General features: G+C 38.0%; 2 protein-coding genes across 11 annotated transcripts in view; one reads left to right on the plus strand and one right to left on the minus strand.

Moving 5' to 3' along the window:
• Positions 1-22,664, plus strand: part of LOC120425934 (flotillin-2) — a 367,849-nt gene that overhangs the window by 53,931 nt on the left and 291,254 nt on the right. The gene's annotated exons all lie outside the window — the stretch shown is intronic.
• Positions 4,408-22,664, minus strand: part of LOC120425664 (glucose dehydrogenase [FAD, quinone]) — a 148,334-nt gene continuing 130,077 nt past the window's right edge. For 4 of the 5 annotated variants that reach the window (XM_052709308.1, XM_052709309.1, XM_039590249.2 and 1 more), the window contains exon 3: positions 4,408-6,911. In XM_052709308.1, coding sequence (XP_052565268.1) covers positions 4,699-6,561 — 1,863 coding nt within the window. In that variant the 5' untranslated portion in view covers positions 6,562-6,911 and the 3' untranslated portion in view covers positions 4,408-4,698. Of the gene's footprint in view, positions 6,912-6,990; positions 7,047-22,664 lie in introns of those variants that run through there. The other variant, XM_052709310.1, reaches the window with a different exon arrangement.

Raw genomic sequence — 22,664 nt, forward strand, 5'->3', positions numbered from 1 at the left:
AACAATTTCTTACGATGCTCAATCGTCTTTTGAAGTCCACTTTACGCGGAAGTCAAAGTTCATTTACACCTTCTTTCCCTCTTGCTTTTCCATCGCGCGGACATGTCAGCTGCAACCTTTCATACACGAGAGTAATTTATGAGTTTAAGGTATGCTTCCAAGGTAATGTGTCATTTCTTTTGTATCGGCTACAACCCGTTCGGGACAGGTCATGATGCCGCGATGATGTTCAGTGGCAAGAACCGCTCTTCGGAATGAACCTGACCTTTTTGGACGTGAAGAAATTGCCAATGATTATAACTGAATCATGACGAGATAGTGGTCGGCATTTCCGCCCTTCGTGTGGTAACTGTCATGTTGATGTTGAATCAATACGAAGATGGTTCACATGATTCATGACAATGTTGAAGGAGCTGTTGAATTGTTTCCATTATTTAGCGGTCCATCGAATATGTCAATAATTTTCAATCAATGGCATGTAAAAGTTAATGGCTTGTAATGACTTATAATTTATTTTATTTACTCTGAAGGAAGGTACTGGGCTCGATAACCGCCGTCATACCACTTTATCATTGTATTGTGTACAGAGGGCATGCCAGGGCAGCACCAATTAACGTCCCCCTGTGCTCAACGTTAATCAATTTTTATTAAGTAGCTTCCTATTCACGCCTCTGGGAAATCATCGCAGCCTGTGGTAATTGGGTAGCAAGTCGGCACGACTCTGGTGACCTCTCGTTCTATCCTGTTCCTTTCGTATAGTACCAGTCTAATTACCTGCTGTAAATATATCCCTTAATTGAGAAACTAAACGGTTTATTACGAAGGAGGTAGGACTATAATTACCGTGTGCCTTCTTCGTTACTCGGATGGATTGATTATTTGTTGATAAATTAAGAACAGTTGGTTGTAGTACACCTTTTTTGTAAGGGGTGTTCCCCCAATATTTAAATCATCTGCCGCAAACCATTGATTACTCAGCTTTCGATAAAGAATGGCGATGACGCTAATCAACGGACAGTTAATGTAAGTGTTGTACGTGCAGCGCATCTCGTAAACATTCCAGAAATATTGCCCACGAACTATGCACCTGACCTGACGACCAAGGTAGGTTTCGCAGGCCTTTCCCGTGTCATGACCAAGTTCAAGGTTATTGATGCGACCGTTTTATGGGATGGCTGTGGACACCTTGCGGCGCTCTGAGTGCTGCATTTCCAATATCCTTGTTGTGTAGCAAAAGATAGTGAAACTAAACATTTTATGGATGAGTGCAAATCTTGGGGCTAGTTAAATGGAGAGCTAAAGGTGGTTCGGTTTCAATTCTAGGCGTTTCCAACTGCAATCAAGAAATTGATTTCACAAATGACCAACATTCTGAAATGTTGACACCACTAGCCATGCTTTTCTCATATTAAATTCTATTTGAATTATCAAATTTGAAGAGTAAATCTTTGTTGGATTAGCATTAGCAATTTTTGCTCTGTATACTTTTTTTTCGCAAAAGAGTCAATCTTGCAACACCCTAATATACGCTTATGCGTTCTTACTGAATACTACTTCGTAAAATAGGAACGCTAACTTCTCACTTTTAGCTTTATATAAAATATGATATATTTTACGATGCAGTTTTCTGCAACTCTTAATATAAGTACCGTAAAACGGAGTGATATTGATAGGATTTCAATTTATTTTCAAATATTATTTAACCGATACTTTTTCATCATTTATTAGGCTGGGTCACACAATGTCCACTGTCCATGTAGTTTTTCAAAAAAGGGGATTTTTCAACAGTGCTTTTTAAAAATACTTCGTTGAAAATTGTTATTTTAAAAACTGGGATGACTTTGATAGTCTCTGTGTTTCTTATAATTTTCAGACTTAAAATGAGCAAATTAAATTTATCACGACAACTTGATCATAAGTAAGATATTTTTCAATGTGTCATATGAAAAAAAAAATAATTAAATGCATTTTTAACTAAGTTAATTTTTTTTTTAGATATTTGATGTTTAAAAAATACCAAAATTAATTTAGGTTGCAGAAAATTGCTTAACTGAAAATGTTTATAATCTGCAAATTTCTGTACAGCAACCTAGTAACTCATTTAAGCTGTTCTCAGGGGATTTGTTTTCTACTTGATTCTGTGATTGTAGTCCGTTTTCCGATTCGAACTCGTTTTCATTGAAAAAAATAAATAAATTAATAAGACACTTTTAAAGTACTTAAATAATTATATTTATCAATGTTTTCATAACTGGTAGTAGTTAACTCACCTTTGAAACTTTTCAAAATTTGTTGAAAACTGCTTCTTGAGGTGCTTTGGACAATTCTCTCCAAAGCTCAGTATTGGTTAACATAACACCATTCCGTTTGTTTTCAATTCGTATTTTTCATTTTGCGAAAAAAAATCTCCAACATATCACTGTCACCCCGGTTTACGGTATTGTTGTAGTCATCTTCCAACGCGTAATTCCTTGCTCACATTGGTAAAGCCAAAGCAGGTTTTTGTGTCAATGGTTTAGTACCTACCGATGATGAGTAAGATAATTGGTTGTTGTTATGGTGAAAGATAAACTGAATAATTTATTAGAATTGGGAGTGCTATTGGTAAAGTTATAAATTTTTCTGTATAAAAAATTAGCATGACTAGTGTTTTGATTTTGTTAAACTAGTTGTTTATCGAGAATCATTGAATTTTGCTTACTGAAAAATGTGCAGTTGAGTTTTCAAATTTTTAAATTTTCGTGTGAAAAAAAATCAGCAATTTGAATTTTCATGAAGAAGCAGAGAAGTTCGCCGTAACATCGAGATGCAGAAGAAATGAACAACAGAAGAGAATTCTCAATTTAAAAAGGATTCTTAAATTACACTTTTTTCTCCGCTTTAGATTGGGGTTCGTGTGTTTGGTTAACTCAAAACCAAAATAGTTTCAAAAAGTAGTATTTTAAGACTATCAGGAAAAGTTGATATTTTAAAAACAGAATTGCAAAAAGAAGTAGAAAAGCATTTAATTACATCGGGCACCTTATTTTGACATACCAGCCCTTTGACGTTAAAATACAGCTTCTAAACAAGATTTTTATCTGAAATCACAAAATAATTAAATACTAAAAAATTGGAAAAAAATAAGTTTTTTAGGGTAAAACGGAAAGGTTTGGCATGACTCATGTTTTCAAATAAAACTTTTTGATTTCTTTTTTGCAGATAGCAGAAGTTATTTGTGTTGCAGATGAAAAAATGACGAAAGCAAGCAATCTGTCTAATTCAGAAATAGATATTGATCGATAGGAATCTAAGTCCCGAAAATTTCCTGACTTTAGTTCATACAAAACTTTATGTCAGCTAAAACCCATTTCCGAACTCGACAGATTGCTTGCTATCGCCCTGTTTTAGAGCTACAACCAGCGATGGAATAATCATCATCAAAATCATTGGACGTTCATCAAGAGAAATAATCCGAAGGGAGCATGGCTCTCCTCTCTCGCGCACGAAAGATCGGTAAAAGGAATCTAAAAAAAAATCATCATCTTGATTATTCGGCGGAACATCTTTTTCACTACTACACTTGCAAGTGTAACGTCACAAGTCGAAAAATCACCTGTCACTTTTTGTAGATGGGCAATGTGTCTAAACAAAGCGAAATAATTAATTTTAAGTGGTGCTAACAAGGAAATTAACAAAAAATCACCAACAGATTAATTTTATTTGAGAAGTTCGGGAGCGATTTTCTTTTGCATGATTTGCCTCCTCTCTCTTTCGCGGGTGAAAAAAGTTCGCAAGCGAAAATGATTTTTTTGCGATTATTCCATCCCTGGCTACAACACACTTAACTCAAATATTGGATAAATTGGATGAACTTGTCAAACATATGGTCTAAATTATAAACGCTTTGTGAGACGTCAGGTGAAAACAAATTTCTTAAAATTTTTGGGAGGGTTGTTTATGCCACTAAATGGAAACGTCTTTTCTACATATCGATCCACCCTATTGCATACATTTACCTGCTAACGACTAAGAATCATTCAAATGTCTCCAGTCTGACGATAACTTATTTCATTTCTGCGTTAACTTAACATACGCTTCTCGGTGAAAGAGTAGTAGAAAATATTTGTAAACAAATGCGCTGCTGGAGACCGGTGCGGTGGAATCGGTTATGCAAATTACTTTGTATAATTCTAAAAGTAGTTTAGTAGTGGCAGCGTGACGATCCGCACAGCTGAGCGCGACCTTGAGAGCCGCAATGCAGTCCGCACATTCACTGTGGTATAACTGCATTTATCTTGACCATGATGGGAGCAGCATATACTTGCCGATGGTGCTCCTGTCTTGAACTTGACTTTCCTTGTCTGTTTTGTGGCTTTCTGATGTTTTAACATGTATGGAGGATGTGAGGAAGTCAAATGAAAAGCCTTTTCACGGTTAATTACTTTATTCGTTTACCCTTGTTTTGGTTTATTCTACGTGATCTTGTTTTTTACAAAAAGGGTAACAGCTCTTACGGCTAGTTTTGGGGGTGTTGAACCTAAGCACTGACAATCTCAATTATTCGCAAACGACGGGATAAGAATTCACACTGTAACAATAACAAATCTATAGGTCTCGCAGAATGGCACGCAGTATTATTTAACTAATTTAGGTTTTGGATCTAAATCGACTGATTTAACGCAATCGAACTCTGTACAGCAGTCATTCATCTGTGGATCAGCTTTGGCCAAGCCAGTCTTCTTTGATCATGTTGGCGCCCTTTTCGCCTATCATGATGACGGCCGCGTTGGTGTTTCCACTGACGATGGTGGGCATGACACCGGCGTCTATCACGCGCAGACCGGAGACTCCGTAAACGCGCAGTCTGGGATCGACGACAGCTTCCGGGTCCCATTCTGGGCCCATTTTGGTGGTTCCCACTGGGTGGTAGATGGTCATCGAGATGGTTCGGACCTGGCAGTCTAGGTAGGCATCACTGAGGAACTTATGGTGCTTACAATTAGGAAGTGGCTTTCTGTGCAGCCGACTGCCGAATTGCTTGAAGACTTTGGCGTCCGCGACTCGCAGAGCAATCTTGGCTCCCTCTACTAGGGTTGCTGCATCGAAGGGATCTTCAAAGTAGTTGGGATTCATGATTGGATAGTGGAAGGGATTTTTGGACTTGAGGCGCACCCATCCTCGGGATCGTGGTCGCAAGAGTAAGGGCATAATGGTCCAGCTATACGTATTTTCTATCGGCTGGAATACTTCCTTGTAAATGTCTTCCTTGAGACCGAGAATTTTCTTCACCCGGGCTCCTCCATCGGAGTTTAGTGAAGCTGGTGCCATGTGGAACTGGATGTCTGGCCAGTCTCGAGAAATATTTGCAAACGGAGTGTTCACGAAAGCAATTCCTTCCAGTCCTCCCAACACGGTCATCGGGCCTCTTTCGTTGATAACGTAGTTCATCGTGACGGAAGCTGCTTCGAGACGATTCTGTAGAATCGCTACGGGCTTGTCAACCAGGAACGTTAAACCACCCATGCCCACATGGTCCTGCATGTTTTTACCGACTGGGAGGTCGACGATTGTTTTAATGCCCATTTCATCGAGATGGTCCTTTGGACCGATTCCTGAGAGCATCATTATCTGTGGCGTGTTGATAGATCCAGCGGCCATGATGATTTCACGTTTCGCCTTAACAAAATGTCTTTTGCCCTGTCGGAAAAATTCAACACCCACCGCTTTCTTCGTTCCGGGGTCAATCAGTAACTTGGTAACGTGTGCATTCATGGCTACGTGAAAGTTCTTTCTCAACCGAATTGGTCTGAGGAATGCTTTCGCCGTACTACATCGACTACCGCGTCGAATTGTTCCCTGAGCAATCATGAATCCGGTCTGGTGAGCTCCGTTGATATCTCTGTTTTCGTACCCGATCTCCGTACCGGCTTCAACGAAAGCAGCCACTAGTGGAGTGTGCCAGGGCGCTTCCTGAACTGTTAGTAATCCTCCCGAACCGTGGTAGGGATTCTTGGCAAGATATGGATTTCTGTTGTCCTCTGATTTTATAAAATATTGCAATACATCGTTGTAGCCCCAGCCGGGATTGCCTAGCGATTCCCAGTGGTCGAAATCATTTTTGTTTCCTCTTACATAAATCATATAGTTAAGTACACTGGAACCACCGAGAACCTTTCCTCTCGGCCAATTGCACCGGTTGTTGACCATACCTAGACATGCCTTGCTAGTGGGCTCCGTTTTGTACGCCCAGTCCAGTTTGCTGAGCTGTAGATATGCGGATAGTGACGGTACGTCTGAAATCTCGTTTTCATCTGGTCCAGCTTCGAGAAGCAGAACCTTCCACCGGCTTATCTCGGTCAGTCTGTTGGCGACAACGGCACCAGCCGAACCACCACCTACCACTATAAAGTCATACTCCGGGTGCAAATTTTGCTGATCGATTACTCGGGATTCCGGATCGACTCGATCGTAACGATAGTACGAAATCGCTCCCAGTAAGAACGGTATGAGCCACAGACTAGAACCGACCACTGTGGCGGTTTTGATCACAGATGAAGCTATCAATACGTTGAACACCATGATGTTGATGTTTTTCTGAAGACTGGGTAACCTTAATATAATCCTAAAACAAGCTTAATGAAAGCTATTCCACTGAGTTTATAAGGGCGTTTCTTCAAACAACACACTGCTGTTCTTCAGGAATTTGGATATTTGCGCCAATTTTTGCTAATAACTTTTGCTCGATGCCGCTGCTGCTGCTGTTGGTGCTGTTGTCCGCGACGGAACATAATTCACCTCGCCACTTCAGCAAGAAGGGAGCGTTGCAGGCTCGAAGTTTGGGCAGTTTTGCTCACTTCGACTCCAGGCATGCACTTCGTTTGAGGTCCGCTTTACGTCAGCTTGCGCCCGCGCAAATGGTCGCACTTTACCTGCAAATAGAACAAAGCGAAGACAATGTTAAAGTGGGTACTCATTGATCACATTACACTTGTAAGCGCTTTTGCATACACGGATAATTAATCATGACTTTTTATCTTTTTTTCTTTCCAGGTAAGGACGAACGCTCGTTGGAGTGATTTACAGTCGCGATAAGCAATTGTCAGCGTTTATATGCTCATCTGAAAGTGATTCCTCGACATGACCTCGATTGTCTGAGATCATCACAGAGAAAAAGTGAAGTTTCAATTTCAACCTATTATAAATTCAGCAAATCGAGTTAAATAATTGCATCACCTACGTCATCCCGCTGTGAATCTCTTATCACAATGCATCGAAGATGGGGTTATTTTCCGTTACAGATTAAATTAACCTGCGGCGTCATCTTAGACACTGCCGCCGAGCATCTGTGAACCGGTTCGTGATTTGTTTGGGTTGTTTTCCACTACGCCGTATACCGATACACTCAGGCCAAGACGCAATGAATGGGAGAGTGTGGCAACGCGAGGAAAAGGAACAAAAAACTTGTTTTGACTGGCTTCGAGTGCCGGTAAATGTGGGTGGATGGGTGGAAGCGAACAGGTTGCGCTTACAAGACAGCTGTGAAGAGAGCGGTCTTGGGGCGATGTTTTGATTGGTTGGAGTCTACATTTAGGCGTTTTGCGTGATGCGATGATTTGATTGAGTGGAAAATGCGTTATAAAATGGCATAAAATAACTGTTTTGAAGTCAGTTTGTCGTCACCTGTGAGTCAACACCCACAAAAAAACCACATGTTTTTTATATTAGGAGGTAAATGCATGAACATGTTTAACCCCTTCCCGCCTTGAGCAAAATCGAGATTTTTTACGTTTCTCTAAATTACTCGTTATTGGATCGACTAAATTAGATAAAATTTTAATGGTTTTAAGTTAATATTCTATATAAACTGCAGGTTGAACCAGGTTGAAAAAATGCATGGTTGCAGAGATATTTAATTTTGAAGACAAAAAATTGTGGTGCTCTGGAGTAATCATGGGCGTTAGAGGGTTAAACAGATATTTTTGAAAGTTGAAGTAAGGTTTCTAACATCTTAACAAGAATCCCATTTATGATGGCACAAAGGGACTTAATTTTCATTAAAATAGATCTCTTTTAAGAGACAAATTTATTATTTATCATTAGTTATTCTATGTAACATATTTTTTTTTCACATTTTCACAGATTTCAGAATCTTACAGTTTTGAGATTAGTCATTCATTTTATGAAAAAAATCTTACAAATACGTATCTTTATGTTCACATTGTTTATGGATGGCCCCTACTTTTTCAAAATGATAACTTTTATCTTAACCTTTATTTAATCTAAAGTACAGAGCTTAAAAAAAAATTACAATTACGAAATATCTTCTAGAAACATTTGTTTTATGGTTTAGGAAAAAAGGTAAATTTAATACATTTTTTTTCTTCTTTACTCTTGTCAGGTTGGAACATATTTTACAGAGACCTAAGTTTATTTATATATTTTTTAAAGTCTTGTAACAATTTTTAAATAAATTTTTAATCAGGACTACATTTTAAGAGAATGCATGCAAAATATGTTTTGATCAATTTTTCATCAGAATTTTGAAATTCAAGTGACTTGTTGTGCTTTGAATCTCATACGCTGATAAAAAAACGAAGTTGACTTTATACGCTGATAAAAGCTGATTCGAAATCCGGACCTGTTTGCTTCGAACATTAATTTTTTTCTATGAGTCGCATCAATTCGTACTAAAATTTTAGGTGGTGCCATATCAACCCTTGACATTTATGCCGATTTACATGTATTTAACCACTTAATTGTTTTGTAGTCAATACAGCCTCCAAATAAATTTGAAATGAAAGTTGATGTGAAAATTCATCAAATAACACAGTTTTGACAGTTTTTATGCGGACTTTTATCCAAATAATTGATAAAGCAAGTTGAAGTGTCCAAGTTTCGAGCGTTTTAACTTTTTGGAATGATTTAAATATATTTATTTTTTGCAACGATGATTACGTTACATACATTTGGTTAAGGATTAAGGAATATGGAGATGACTTCAATGATTTCATATCGTTGTGTTATTGAATGGGTAGAGACATTGTTTACCTGTTAAATTATGGAATGCGTTTTCATTCAAATGAAATCCGTTTCAGTGCTGAATCTATGGCGCACCAAAGAGAGTTTCACGGTTCAACATGACAAACAACGGAATAATAAAAGGAAACTCCTAATGTCGATGTTGACTGCACAAAGGCAAGGTGCCTTTTGCCTCAAGAGCCCAAGATTCCGATTGCAACTTGCAAATCAGCAAGTGAGCACAAATTTGAATCTTGTTGCAATTATCAACGGCGACAAGGTGACGAAGGCTGCCCCATTACTCTCACCCTGAACGAGCGAACGGAACCGGTCCGGTTCCGGATAATCGCATAACTTTAAAAGGAAATATTGTCCATTCTGCACAATGGATTGTGGGTTTTTTTTCTTTTTTTCGCTCTCTTGTTAGCTTTCTGGATACGGATTCGGTGTATTTCCATTGCGCCGATGAAAGTCTCGATAGTGACACAAACGTATGATAAACTCTGGAGCAACATTTGAAAGGGGCGGTACGACATTGCTCTTACGGCCTTTCATTACACGCGTTTAAATGGGACGAAAGGCCGTAAGAGCAATGTCGTACCGCCCCTTTCAAATGTTGCTCCAGAACTAATGAACATTCACTTCTGGTTGTATCAAGCCGTTGGAATCGAACGGCTAGTGTCGATAATTGAGTCGTGTTACAGTGTTTCAGCTCGGCTGCGACATAGTTAATGTAGCACAATTGTGTAACTAGATTCCATAGACAAATAGAGGTCGTTTTATGCCCAGACCAATTCAAATATATTTTACTTCATTTAAAAGGTTTTTAAAACATCACATAACAAATATCAGAAACAATAATCAAAGTAGTTCACCGATGGAAACATCACCCAACTCATCTGTTTCGTTGATATTACTGGATACCATCAGGCGCTGTCCTTATTTGCAAAAGTAGAACAGGAAATTAAATAACGCAGAGTGTTTCTGCTGTGCCACCACACCAACCGTGTACGTGACACAATCAATTACAAGTCACCTACCAAGCTGCAAGCTATTTTTAGACACGTCCTGTTTGCGTCCTGTTTTCAGCCAGAGTATAATTCATTCAGTAAAGTTCCACGGTGCACCCAGAGCGGTTGACTGAATTGAGGTCCCCCCTCCTCCTTTGCGTGAACCACATGAGACAGAGTATGTGGTTCTGGATGAAGCTTATTAAATGTGCCGATGCTAATTGAATGTTGCCATCAATTTGGAGAAATCTCTCGAGCACTCAGGCTTATTAGCTATGGGTCAAAGCCCCCGTCGAAATATCAACCACAAAAACCACCTGCAGGCTCACCTTGGCTCATATTTTATGCAAATTGGCAGAGCAGGGCATACCACACATCTGCGTGCACCCCCAGACTACAATTTGATTATGCAATCTGGTCTATCGGGGGTTTGGAAAAATGACAGGTCAATCAGCGTCTGTGGGTGCGCGTTGAACAATGATATAATTTTCCGCCAGCTTGATTATTTATCAAGCACTGCGCGAGTGCGGTTAGCTTGTCACCTTGGGTCCAAGCGTGTCACAGAAAAGGGAGGTTAATTTAATCATTTGAATTGTAAACGTATCAAGTTGAGACCCTACCCTCAAAACAGCAAATCGTTACTTGTGTGCACTACACAGCAAAAAAAAGTTGAATTTTGGAATGTTGAAAATTTGGTAGGTTGAATATTACCTCTTTTTTTTGTGTAATATTACTTAAAAAATGTGTAAAAATGTGAACCTGATGAATATTCATCAAAAACTGATGAAAATTCATCATTTTCAGAGGTAAAATTAATCATTTATTTTGCCACAAAATCTGTCACCATTTCCTGATGAATATTACCATCATTTTTTTTCTGTGTAGCGTGCACAGGGTGGGACAACATGGGGCAACTGCCTCACCATCCTAAGAAATTTGTTCTAATTTTAGTCAGGGGGCATCCATAAACGACGAAATTTTCAAAACGTGCAAATATAATTGCCCCACCTGTGTGATATCTTGTGACAAGATAGAACGTGTCACAAGATAGCACACAAGCGACGATATACTGATCAACTCAAAAATTCACATAGTAATCTTAAACTTAGTCGTGATCGTGATCGTGCTATCTTGTCGCATGTGAGTTTTGGGCCAGAGAGAGAAGAGAAAAGATAAGAGAAAAACGTTACTTAATCCCCCTTTAGGTGGTTGGTGCCTTGCTCGCATTCATAAAGTGAATACACTACACAGTCTCAAAAAAGTGTATAAATAACACTTATTTTCAAATTATCTGAGATCCGGCCTCAAAAAAAAGTGTATAAAAAACACTAAAGTACTAACACTACACTAACTTTTGATAGGGTTGTCAGATCTTCAATCTTTTGGGCTTGTTGGAAAGGTCTTTTGATTACCTATCCAACGATGGGTATTGCAAAAAGTACTTTAAATTTGTCCATCAACCGCGATCCATGCCAAATTCAACAAAATTGTGACAAATGAGCAGTTCTCTCAGATTTCGGTCATTCGATTTTTTTTTTCGATTCAATATTACGCCCTTTTAAAATGTTAGTCTTTACTTGAAAATTCTGAAAATATTTTTTTCGAAGAGATCGGAAAATTTCACAAATATTCATATTTTAATATTGAAAATCGGACCATTAGTTGCTGAGATATCGACATGAAAAAATTTTGGGTTGTTTGGGTCAGACTTAGAAAACATCAATTTTCCTGTTTTTAAACCTTTGCATTGCAATATCTCAGCAACTTAGTGTCGTATCAACAAAGTTCAAAAAAGCAAAATATAGAGAATTTTCTCAGCTTTTCAAAAATATTTTTTTCAAAAGTGGGCAAACATGTGCACTAATTTAAAAAAATGAAAAACTTCGACTATTTTCAAAAAAGTCACCTAAGTATGGATTTTACTTGAAAACGGTGCACTTTATCAAAATTTTACTGAAGCACTTTTTGATTGCAAATTTGATTTTACATGAAAAATGAAGTTGAAAAATTTTTGCGACCAATATTTCGATTTTTTGAAAAAAATCAGTATAGATTCAAAAATTCATAACTCGCTCAAAGATTTTTTGCACAACCTGGAAATTTCTGAAAAGTTGGCATTTGATGTCCTCTAAAACATATCAAAAAATAAAATAAAATAAAAATAGTGTTTTTTTGCAAATCAAGTTTTTGTGATAAAAAGTTAAATAAAAAATCACCAAATTTTTTTTCACCGTGTATCATTTTTTTCCAGTGTAGTCCGTATCCATGCCTACAACTTTGCCGAAGACACCAAATCGATTCAAAAATTCCTTCAAAAGATACAGATTTTTGAATTTTCATACATCATTTTTGTATGGACAGCTGCTAAGTTTGTATGGAAAATTATGTGGACAAACTAATGATGCAAAATGGCTTCTTTGGGCATACCGAAGGCACCAAAAAAGTTTCAGCCGGATTAAAAAATACAAAAATTAAAATTGAAGAAAAAAGACCGATTTCGTAGAGAATTGCTCAAATGTCTGTATTGTGTATTTTTTACTGTAATGCCTTCTTGTTTGAAATTTTAAATAATAAGTCGTAATTATAGATCACTTTATCAAAAGGTCATTTCTGCATAGGAACGCTATTTTTAAAAGGTTGTAATAAAAATCACTTAATTGTTAAAATATTCCAAATAAATTGCACACAAAAAAATCAATTTATATTTGAAACATTATACAATTTATTTAAAATGCTGTATCCAAACCTGTACCAAACACAAAACATCTACTTATTAATTCTGCGAAGCACCCCGAACCGCGAAGAGTTAGAAGTGCGTTCTCTTACAAACCATGCATCGTTAATGGGCTAGAAAGACCGGGTACTGGTTAGGAGTTGTTTTGTTAGTTGCCGGTTAGTTTAAAAAAAATGTGTTTAGCGAAAAGAAAATACGAGCCACTTCAGCGGAGCCATAAATGTCGTAATAAATTGCCGCGTTTTAAATTGTTAGCTGAGTAAATTGTATCCATTTAGAGTGAGTGTGGAACACGTGTAATTCAACTTTTTCTGGGGTGCATTTCAATTTGTCAGCTACATTTTTAAATATGTTGTTTTTTTGTGAAAAAAAAATACAATTGAAATTAATTTTAGTCTCCTGAATGATTAATTTACTGCCTGTTCGGTACTGAATCTTCACTTTTTAGCTGTCAATTGGTTGTACAAAGTCTGCACAACGACCCTTGAAAGGTTTATTCAATAATTATTACACCAATAAAACCGCCGAATGACACATCGAGTGCCGAAGAAAGACAGCAAACAATGACGTAAAATGTCGCATTTAGCTTGTTTTTGTGCAGTCTCGAAAAAAAACAGGGCCTTTCAACGACTTGCAAAAGGGTATACCGACGGGGCCACTACAAAGTTGCAGCAGCCATCAACGTGACGAATGGTGACAACAACAACTGCCAAGCGACGAACCGTGGCTCGAAAGCAAACGACGAAATTGGGTCAAATTTTGGCCTGTCCAAAGTGGACGGCCTTGCGTCCTTCACCCGGTTCGGCGTCGGGTTGGTTGCGCCGAACTGGTTGCGGTGGAATCGGGCAGCGTGCCGTTAAGGTGTGAAATTGGCTCTATCGCTTCGCTTAAGGTGTGGCCTTGAAAGACGGAAAGAGTAACGCCCCAGTCAGTGGACGCTCTCTAGGGGGAGAAGAGGATTCCCCAGTGGCATCGGCGTTTGAAGGTCGGTGGATCTATAAAAAAGAATTAGCCGATGATAACATCGAGTCCGCGTTACGTATTCGGTCGTAACGTTGACATTGGAGCTAACGATGTGACTACGAAATGATGAAGACTTTCACGGGCATCGCGATGGTCTTGGGTTGGGTTGGTCGATGCGTGTGATGTTGTGTTTTAGCCATAATCTCAAAATTCAGAAAACTAATGAAAGTGTATAAAAAGTTTGATAAAATAAGTTTATTTTAAATTGGATATCTACGTGGTTTGTGAATGTACCCTGAGAGTCTTGAGACAAAGCCAAAATTAGATTTGCTTGACATGACGAAAGATACACTTGTGATAATTCCAAAAATGGTTCATCGGAACAGTTATACGAATATTCCTAAATGATGGGAGGGTGGCAGAGATCATATCGACGTTGTCGTGCTATCTTGTCGCACCCGCCATTTCGACGTTCCGAGAAAAACGCGTTTTAATGTTTGACCTTGAATAAACAAAAACGAAAGCACACAATGTAAACAATAACAAACACGTTTTGTTTGGTTGACCATTATGTGCATTGTCCCGAAGTTTGGTTGAAGCTGGTTGCTGGAGTCCCGAGTTATAATTACAAATGTTTACGGTAGTCTAACTTGTACGTGCGTCAAACGCGTTCTGACCTGACATCCCTTTGGCCAGTTGTTGCACTTACATCAATTATCAGGGAGTGACAAGATAGCACGATAAGATAGAAACTACTTTCATATGAAAAGTGACAAATATTTTCGGACCTATTTTGGTTTTCAAATTCAAAATTATCATTTTGGATGTCAAATCTGAATTGTTGAGTTAAATAACATCGAGGTGCTTCAAACTGTAGACGCACCAACATTGTGCCTATAAAATATTTGACAGGAAAGAATGTTGTAACCCTCCCTTTCATTTCAAACAGGAAACCAATCATGACTGTGCCCTAATAAAACTCGATCTTCAAATGTCGTATCAGATGCCCGTAGCCATTATCAACCTTTTATTAATCACTCATGCCGCTTCCAATCTCCGGCACCATCACCATTATAATCATTATCATCGAACGCACTTTGTTGGGCAACCTCTGACTTGACCCAGTACGGCAGGTAGCGAAGCCCTAGACCGGTGTTGAACATGCATTTTCTAGAAGCAGACCCCGTGCCGAGCGAACCAAATTGAAGGTGAACTCTTGGGCGAACTGTATCGTGAAGTGTATGACCACATCAGCCGGCCCCAAGTCAGCGAACTCATGTGTGTAGCATTAATCGCTACAAAACCGTAGATGGAGCTGCAGCAAGTCTTCATTTATGTTTCACCGAGGCAGACCGCGCTAATTTGCACCGTGTTGCGTGACATAATCTCTTCGCGCTGGGTTGGTTTGGCTGGTGAGCTGAAGCGAACGTGCGCCTCCTTCTCCGATGGCTTTGACATACTGCCAAGGAATTGTGCCGAATTGCACCAGAACAGGTCGCTGAAGATCACGTCGCGGTCGTCGACTCCACCACGACTCATCGTCTCACGTTTCACGAGTGTGAGTAAATCGACGAATTTGTGCCGGTCTCTTAAAACTTTTTGCTGAGGTGCTGTTTTTTTTGTATCTGATAGATTTAGCAACTTTGTTTTTGTCAAGTGTTGGGAAATTAGGTGATCGCGATCGCCGCTTGATGTTGATTTCGGCGATGCGCAGAATCTCGCATTTCGCATGACTGTGTCACATTTCACAAGAACCGGTCACATCGTTGAACGCGTGTTTTTTTGCTTGTCACATGAAGATTTAGGTATGTCCTAATGATTTGAGTTTTCTGGTAGTTTTTATTCATGAAAAAGTAAAATATTATGAATTTAAATAAGGATTCCTTCCAAGTTGTAAACAATATTAAAAAAGTGCAAAAGTGAATCAATCCATCTAAAGCTAACAATCCTTGCAAGCTTCCACGGTCTGTTTGTTTACGGAACAGAGTCAATTTGTTTCCACCTTCGGCAAACCAAACAAATAAACTTGCACACAGAACTAGTTAGAATTGAGGGGCGTTTCAGCGCCAGCCAATGGAGTGATCACGTTTGCAGTGTTTTATTACCTGCAGTCAAAGCAAATCGGATTACAACGAAAGCACTCTGCCTGTGGAACCCAACCACGGGGCATTATTTCGATTAGTCCCGGGGAGTGAGTTTGGTGGTGCCACACGGCTTCCGTGGACAATCATGCCAATCAGTGATGCTGGATCAAACTGGGTTTTTTATGGCGGCGAGCCGACCTGACTATCGTGGTGTCCCTCGAGTTTTGACGTGGAGATTGTGCCTAACTTCATCAGTCGCTCCAGCTATCATTAGCCTTTTCCCGCCAGGGTGATATCTGCTGTCAATTAAAAAGACATTAAATCCGGTAGTCACTTTCGTGTTACAAAGTTATGGCTTATATTGAAATAATTTGTTTATCTCTGGCAAGCACCAACTTGACGGATTTATAATACAAACATTTCATAAGACCATTCAGACGCACATTACATTGCTGCAATTTCAACTTTTCAAGCTCTTAATCTCACCAAAGCACAAAGCACACGGAGGAAAGGGCTTTCAACCATCGCGAAACAAAAGATCGCTCCAACTGACTGTCAGTCTGCCTCTCGAATGACTGATGGATTCGCTTTGCAAAATTGCTAGGAAGTGATCGAAATAATTTGGCTATATAAAAAGCCATCAGCTTAGGTCGGTCTTCAGCATCGCAGAGGGAGAAACAGGGTAATTCTGTAAAGTGGCAGCGAATAGTAGCGATTCACTGATGTAAGCCTCCTCTCGCGCTCCAAGTTTTGAAGCAGGTTAATTTGTCAATTATTGTATTTATGCGATGTTACGGCAGCTTAATTTGCGGTGAACTGTGGGCTACTACACCCAAAGCAGCGCTGCACTAATTCGAGAGGAAAAAGCACGAGATGACCGAGGACATAGTACTTTTTGGTTCATTATCAACAAAGTTTATCCTTAAAAAAAGTATTGAGATCGGCAATCGATCACATAACCTAGATTTAACATTTCAGTGCTTTTTACAGGATCGACCACCATGGCTCGATAAGTTTAAGGATGAACATGAGTCCATTTATGACAATTAGTGGATGTGAAGCGCATGAACACATTTTTTTTTTATGAATTGGTTATCCGAGGGAGTTTTCTTCTTACAATTACTTTACAATTATTTTACTCTTGGCCGACTGCTGTGAGCAGCCTTGTTGAATATACAGAAAAATCTGCGATTCCAAAAATCGCAAATATCTGTGTATACAGAATTTTAATAAAATGATTAGATTTTACAATTTCGGCAATGACCAAATACAGACGTTTATTAGAAAAGCTTGTAGCTTCTCACAATTTGTATGAAACTAAGAGTTACAATTCCTCAGAGATCTTACAAATACTAAATACTTTACAGTGATATGAAGTCAGATTGATGTTATACTGAGGGTGATAAAATGGAGTTGTTTTCAAGAAATTTTTACTGAATTTGTTATGGAAGTGGCAGTTGATTTGATAAGTGCAGTGCTTCTGGGGACGCGCAGTCCTGTTTTTTCGCGATAATTTTCGTCTCTTTTGTGTCGCTGTTTGTGTGCATGGGGTGATTGGTAATAATTGAATAATGCCATTATAAGTGCAGTGCTTTTGGGGACGCACAGTCCTGTTTTTTGGCGATAATTGTCGTCGTAAATGATCGTAAAAATTTATTCCAACTGGCAGTTTTAGTATTAACTCATCAAACTATCGATTTTATGAAGAGTTAAGCGTCATTTATTTACTATTTTTGAAATTTGCTCGCGTTATCTACAGTATGTAAAAAAAGTATTTACACCCCTTGGGCACTATGCACATATTGTGATGAAACATCTAAACAATTTAATGTTGACAGAAACCTAGTACTACGTTTTGTTCAGAAACTCATGCCAAACATTTTGCTACAAAAAGCTCATGAAAATATGATTTCTATAAAAAGTTATATAACAAATACTATTACGAAAATAAAAAAGGTGCAAAAAAAGTTTGTACACCTTTCGAAAAATTAACATAAATAATGTTATTTGTTGACAAATCACCATAAATCCAGTCTCCCAACTCCAAATAGGCATCCTTGACTGATTAAAAAAATAATTTGGATTGAATATAAAGTTTACTAACTACTTAGTATAAAAGTTTATATAACTCTGGAAATTCTATATAAAACTTATCTAAACTTAATTTTGCAAACTTTTAATTCAACTAAATGTCAATATATTACCATAGAATTGCTAAATAAACATTTTGGAGTGGGTATAACACCGTTTTGGGGGTCTTTGTATCGATAGAATAGATTTTTCGTTGGAATTTCGTACCAACCCGGAATTACGTCGTAGGAAAATCCGCCGGCATCCGGATCGGTCCACGATTCACAAGTCAATCTATGTGGAATCGGAAAGGGCATAAAATTTCCGATCTTTTGATACCCAAACATCTAGGTTTTCTATAAAACCCACGTTTTTAAATACCTAGGCAAAAACGTTGTTATGGTTTCGTTTGAGCAACCTGCCAAAAATGTATGGACTTTCGTAATTTTTGTTCTCGTGGATCAAACTTACTTTTTGCCCAGGTATTTAAAAACGTGGGTTTTATAGAAAACCTAGATGTTTGGGTATCAAAAGATCGGAAATTTTATGCCCTTTCCGATTCCACATAGGTTGACTTGTGAATCGTGTACCGGTTCGGATGCCGGCGGATTTTCCTACGACGTAATTCCGGGTTGGTACGAAATTCCAACGAAAAATCTATTCTATCGATACTAATACCCCCAAAACGGTGTTATACCCACTCCAAAATGTTTATTTAGCAATTCTATGGTAATATATTGACATTTAGTTGAATTAAAAGTTTGCAAAATTAAGTTTAGATAAGTTTTATATAGAATTTCCAGAGTTATATAAACATTTATACTAAGTAGTTAGTAAACTTTATATTCAATCCAAATTATTTTTTTAATCAGTCAAGGATGCCTATTTGGAGTTGGGAGACTGGATTTATGGTGATTTGTCAACAAATAACATTATTTATGTTAATTTTTCGAAAGGTGTACAAACTTTTTTTGCACCTTTTTTATTTTCGTAATAGTATTTGTTATATAACTTTTTATAGAAATCTTCTTTTCATGAGCTTTTTGTAGCAAAATGTTTGGCATGAGTTTCTGAACAAAACGTAGTACTAGGTTCCTGTCAAACTTTAAATTTTTTACATGTTTCATCACAAAACGTGCATAGTGCCCAAGGGGTGTAAATACTTTTTTTACATACTGTAAATTGTAAAAACAGTAAAAATATATTGCTAAGTCCAGCCCATAGCACTACTGCTCGGCTGGCACGCGTTCGATAAAAAAAAACCATTTTAAATAATCAATTATCTATCTTTCCGCAGCCGGCTGCCCAAGATTTAAAATTTTCAACCGGTAAACAAAATGCTCATGGTCACATCACTGCCACTCGTGAATCCTGACCTCATACCCATCTACTAACCCCCTCAAAACTCATGTGATACTTTGTCGGAGAAGCAGTCGATTGGGCGGTCTCTATCACTCAAGTATCGGACTAACATTCCCATCCACTTCCCCGTGACCCTACCACTGGTCGTGGCCGGCGCCGGTATTGATCAGCATGATAGGGGCCTTTGAGAAGTTGCGAAGCGAGGAAAGATAGCTCCCACTCATCTTCCACGGCTCGTGGATGTAACTTCTGGAGGTCCTGGTCAATAACGGAGTAGCAACTGCGGGTGGGCACCTATGCTTATGCTTTAATTTGTTATGGAAGTGGCAGTTGATTAGTCAGAATAGTTTTTTTTTCAGAGCTGGATTCAAGATCTATTTTGAACAGAAGAATAACTGTAATAACGAATTTTGTATTATGTGGTGTGATGCAACTTTATCGAAGACACCGCAATACTTTGTCATAAGTAAGGCTAGTGATTTTTCACGGCAAAAAATATGAAATTTCCTAGCATGCCAATTACAAAACCTTGAAATTTCACGGCAAATTCGCGGTACCTTAAATCGGCTTCTATATTTTTTAATTTTTACCAGGTTAAATTAAATTTGTTCATAAATTTTGCAGATATAATATAATACTCGAATTGCTTTGCGTTCATTCTTTGACGTTTTGATTAACGTTTTTTCACATTCTTTTTTTTCAAAATTGTGTATTAATTAATTAATATAATTCTGAATTTGCCATGAAACTTTTTTGCATAAAGCTGTTTCCAACATGCCAGGTAAAATCTTGTGAGTTATTTAAATTTAAAAAGTTTAATTTTAAATACACTGGGTAGCAATTTTAGAAAAAGTTATTTCAAATTTCGCGGCATTTCGCGGCGTTTAACAAATTTTACTGCCAAGGGCAAAGTATAAAAAAATCACTAGCCCTACTCATAAGCCACGTTTTTTACTGGAAATATTATTAATTTTTTAAAGCTAACCCTCAAAACTGTTTTTTAAACTTTCAGAATATTGTTGGAAGCACTTCAAATCTATAAAACCAAACTTTCAACTACAACTCCGTTCTATCCTGAAATTAATTAAAAAATAGTTCAGTAGAAAGTGAGCAAGCAAGTGTCTTTCCAAAGTTTTGTTACAAAATTATTTTTTTTAAATAGTGCAACAAAACTGTTGGAAATTGAACCGAATCCTTAACCTGTCAAACATGTTAGAATTTCGCCTTTTTGTCAATAAATAAGACAAGATAGAATTGAAAAACTTATTTAAATCACCTCAGTGATTGACGCCTTCCCCACAAAATCAATAGCGACAGGTTCCTGCTTGTACTTGATTGAGTCTAAATGCGAAAAAAATATCAAAGAAAGCTCTGTAAAAGGAGTTTTCCTATAGGGAGCGTTCTTTTATTACGTATCGCATTTGGATTTTGGATTTGTTAAATGTTGTAAATATTTACGCAAATAGGTCGAGTGTCAAGGTTGTGTGAAAATCAACCTTTATTGCAACCTCTAAAGCACTTTACCTAACTTGATAATTTTCAATAGGGACTTATAAGATCCCAAACCGTATCGAATGGAACAAATCCGGCATAAATCCGTTCAGCCAGTTCCGAGATATTAGTAGGTCAATTTTTTGTTCTACACTCATCTCCACGCACCATCCCCTCTATATGCTTAGAAGTTGATTCCTAAACGAAGTTGACTTTATAGCTGTTGGCCACCATTGCTAGTACCAACCACTAGTGTCTTCCTTTTAATCTACAAGGACTTCGCCGCCCTGGGCTCCTTAGTGTATGAAAGTATGGCACGGAGCGACGGCGCCGAATACCCATATTTACACAAAGAATTTTAGAGCGAAGTTGATTCCTAACTGATATTTATACGTGAAAATATGTTTATAAAGTTTATTTAAAATGCTAATTTTTTGCTTGAAAATTACTTTTAAATGTTCACCGTAAATCTTGAGATATTTTAATGTTAAGAGTACACAGCAACCAAGGAAGTTGTCTTCTTATTCCAAAATTGTTGAACTTACGGACCCAATCCTGAAATAATTTAGATTAAAAAAATAACAAATTTTGTTGCAAATCTTTATGGAAACAGTAGTTTAGGGGATGAATAAAAAAATATCGATAGTTCCCGTAGTTTTGAAGATACTAAAATGTCTGTAACATTAATCTGTGTGCATAAACTTTGGTTGATGTGCACCGTTAAAATTCCAAATTTACAAGGGAAAATTTTAACAAATCTTGTGATACCGAAATTTGGGTCGGAAACTTCGTGCTTTGGAAGCTGAATGTACACAGTCCAAGAGATATTAGGAAGGCAGTAGTTGAGTACAAGTGAGAGAGATACAGCAAATTGAAAACAATTTGGGTAATTCTCCGCCAATTCACACAGCAGTTGCCCCGACCCTCTTCGATTTGCGTGAAACTTTGTCCTAAGGGGTAACTTTTGTCCCTGATCACGAATCTGAGGTCCGTTTTTTGATATCTCGTGACGGAGGGGCGGTACGACCCCTTCCATTTTTGAACATGCGAAAAAAGAGGTGTTTTTCAATAATTTGCAGCCTGAAACGGTGACCCTGCAAAGTTAGAAAAAACACGAAATTTTAAAATGAAAAATTTTGTTCTAAATGAAAAAATGACCCATAGATTCGAAAAGAACATTAAATTTCCCATAAAATGACATGTTCCAAAAAAAATTACAGTCGAGTAACGGAAAATGGGAGAATTTTTAAAACTTTTTTAGTGTTTTTTTCGATGAAAAATACGTTTTTTCGGAATTCTGAGTACGCCATCAAATCGGGCGTCTAATTTTACATAAAAGTCCCTTTGACACCAAATTTCTATCTCATCATCGTTTCAGGCTGCAAATTATTGAAAAACACCTCTTTTTTTGCAAGTTCAAAAATGGAAGGGATCGTACCGCCCCTCCGTCACGAGATATCAAAAAACGGACCTCGGATTCGTGATCAGGGACAAAAGTTACCCCTTAGGACAAAGTTTCACGCAAATCGAAGAGGGGTCGGGGCAACTTTTCCCGATTTCGTGTGAGTTGGTAGAGAATTACCCAATATCAATGAAGAAATCAATGAAGGACCGCGCACTGGACTAACAATTCAGAGGTCGCTGGTTCGAATCCCGCGGCGGGCGCTCTAAAATTCTTTGTGTAAATATGGGTATTTGGCGCCGTCGCTCCGTGCCATACTTTCATACACTTAGGAGCCCAGGGCGGCGAAGTCCTTGTAGATAAAAAGGAAGACACTAGTGGTTGGTACTAGCAATGGTGGCCGACAGCTATAAAGTCAACTTCGTTTTTTTTTCAATGAAGAAAAACACCTTATATACCTTTGAATCCGCATGCCAGAATAGTGTGTTCTGCAGAAAGATTAAAAATTATCGCATTTTTTCATTAGCATATTAACATCATCCAATCTA

This window comes from Culex pipiens, chromosome 3 (assembly GCF_016801865.2).
Source record: "Culex pipiens pallens isolate TS chromosome 3, TS_CPP_V2, whole genome shotgun sequence".
In the NCBI taxonomy this organism is placed as follows: domain Eukaryota; kingdom Metazoa; phylum Arthropoda; class Insecta; order Diptera; family Culicidae; genus Culex; species Culex pipiens.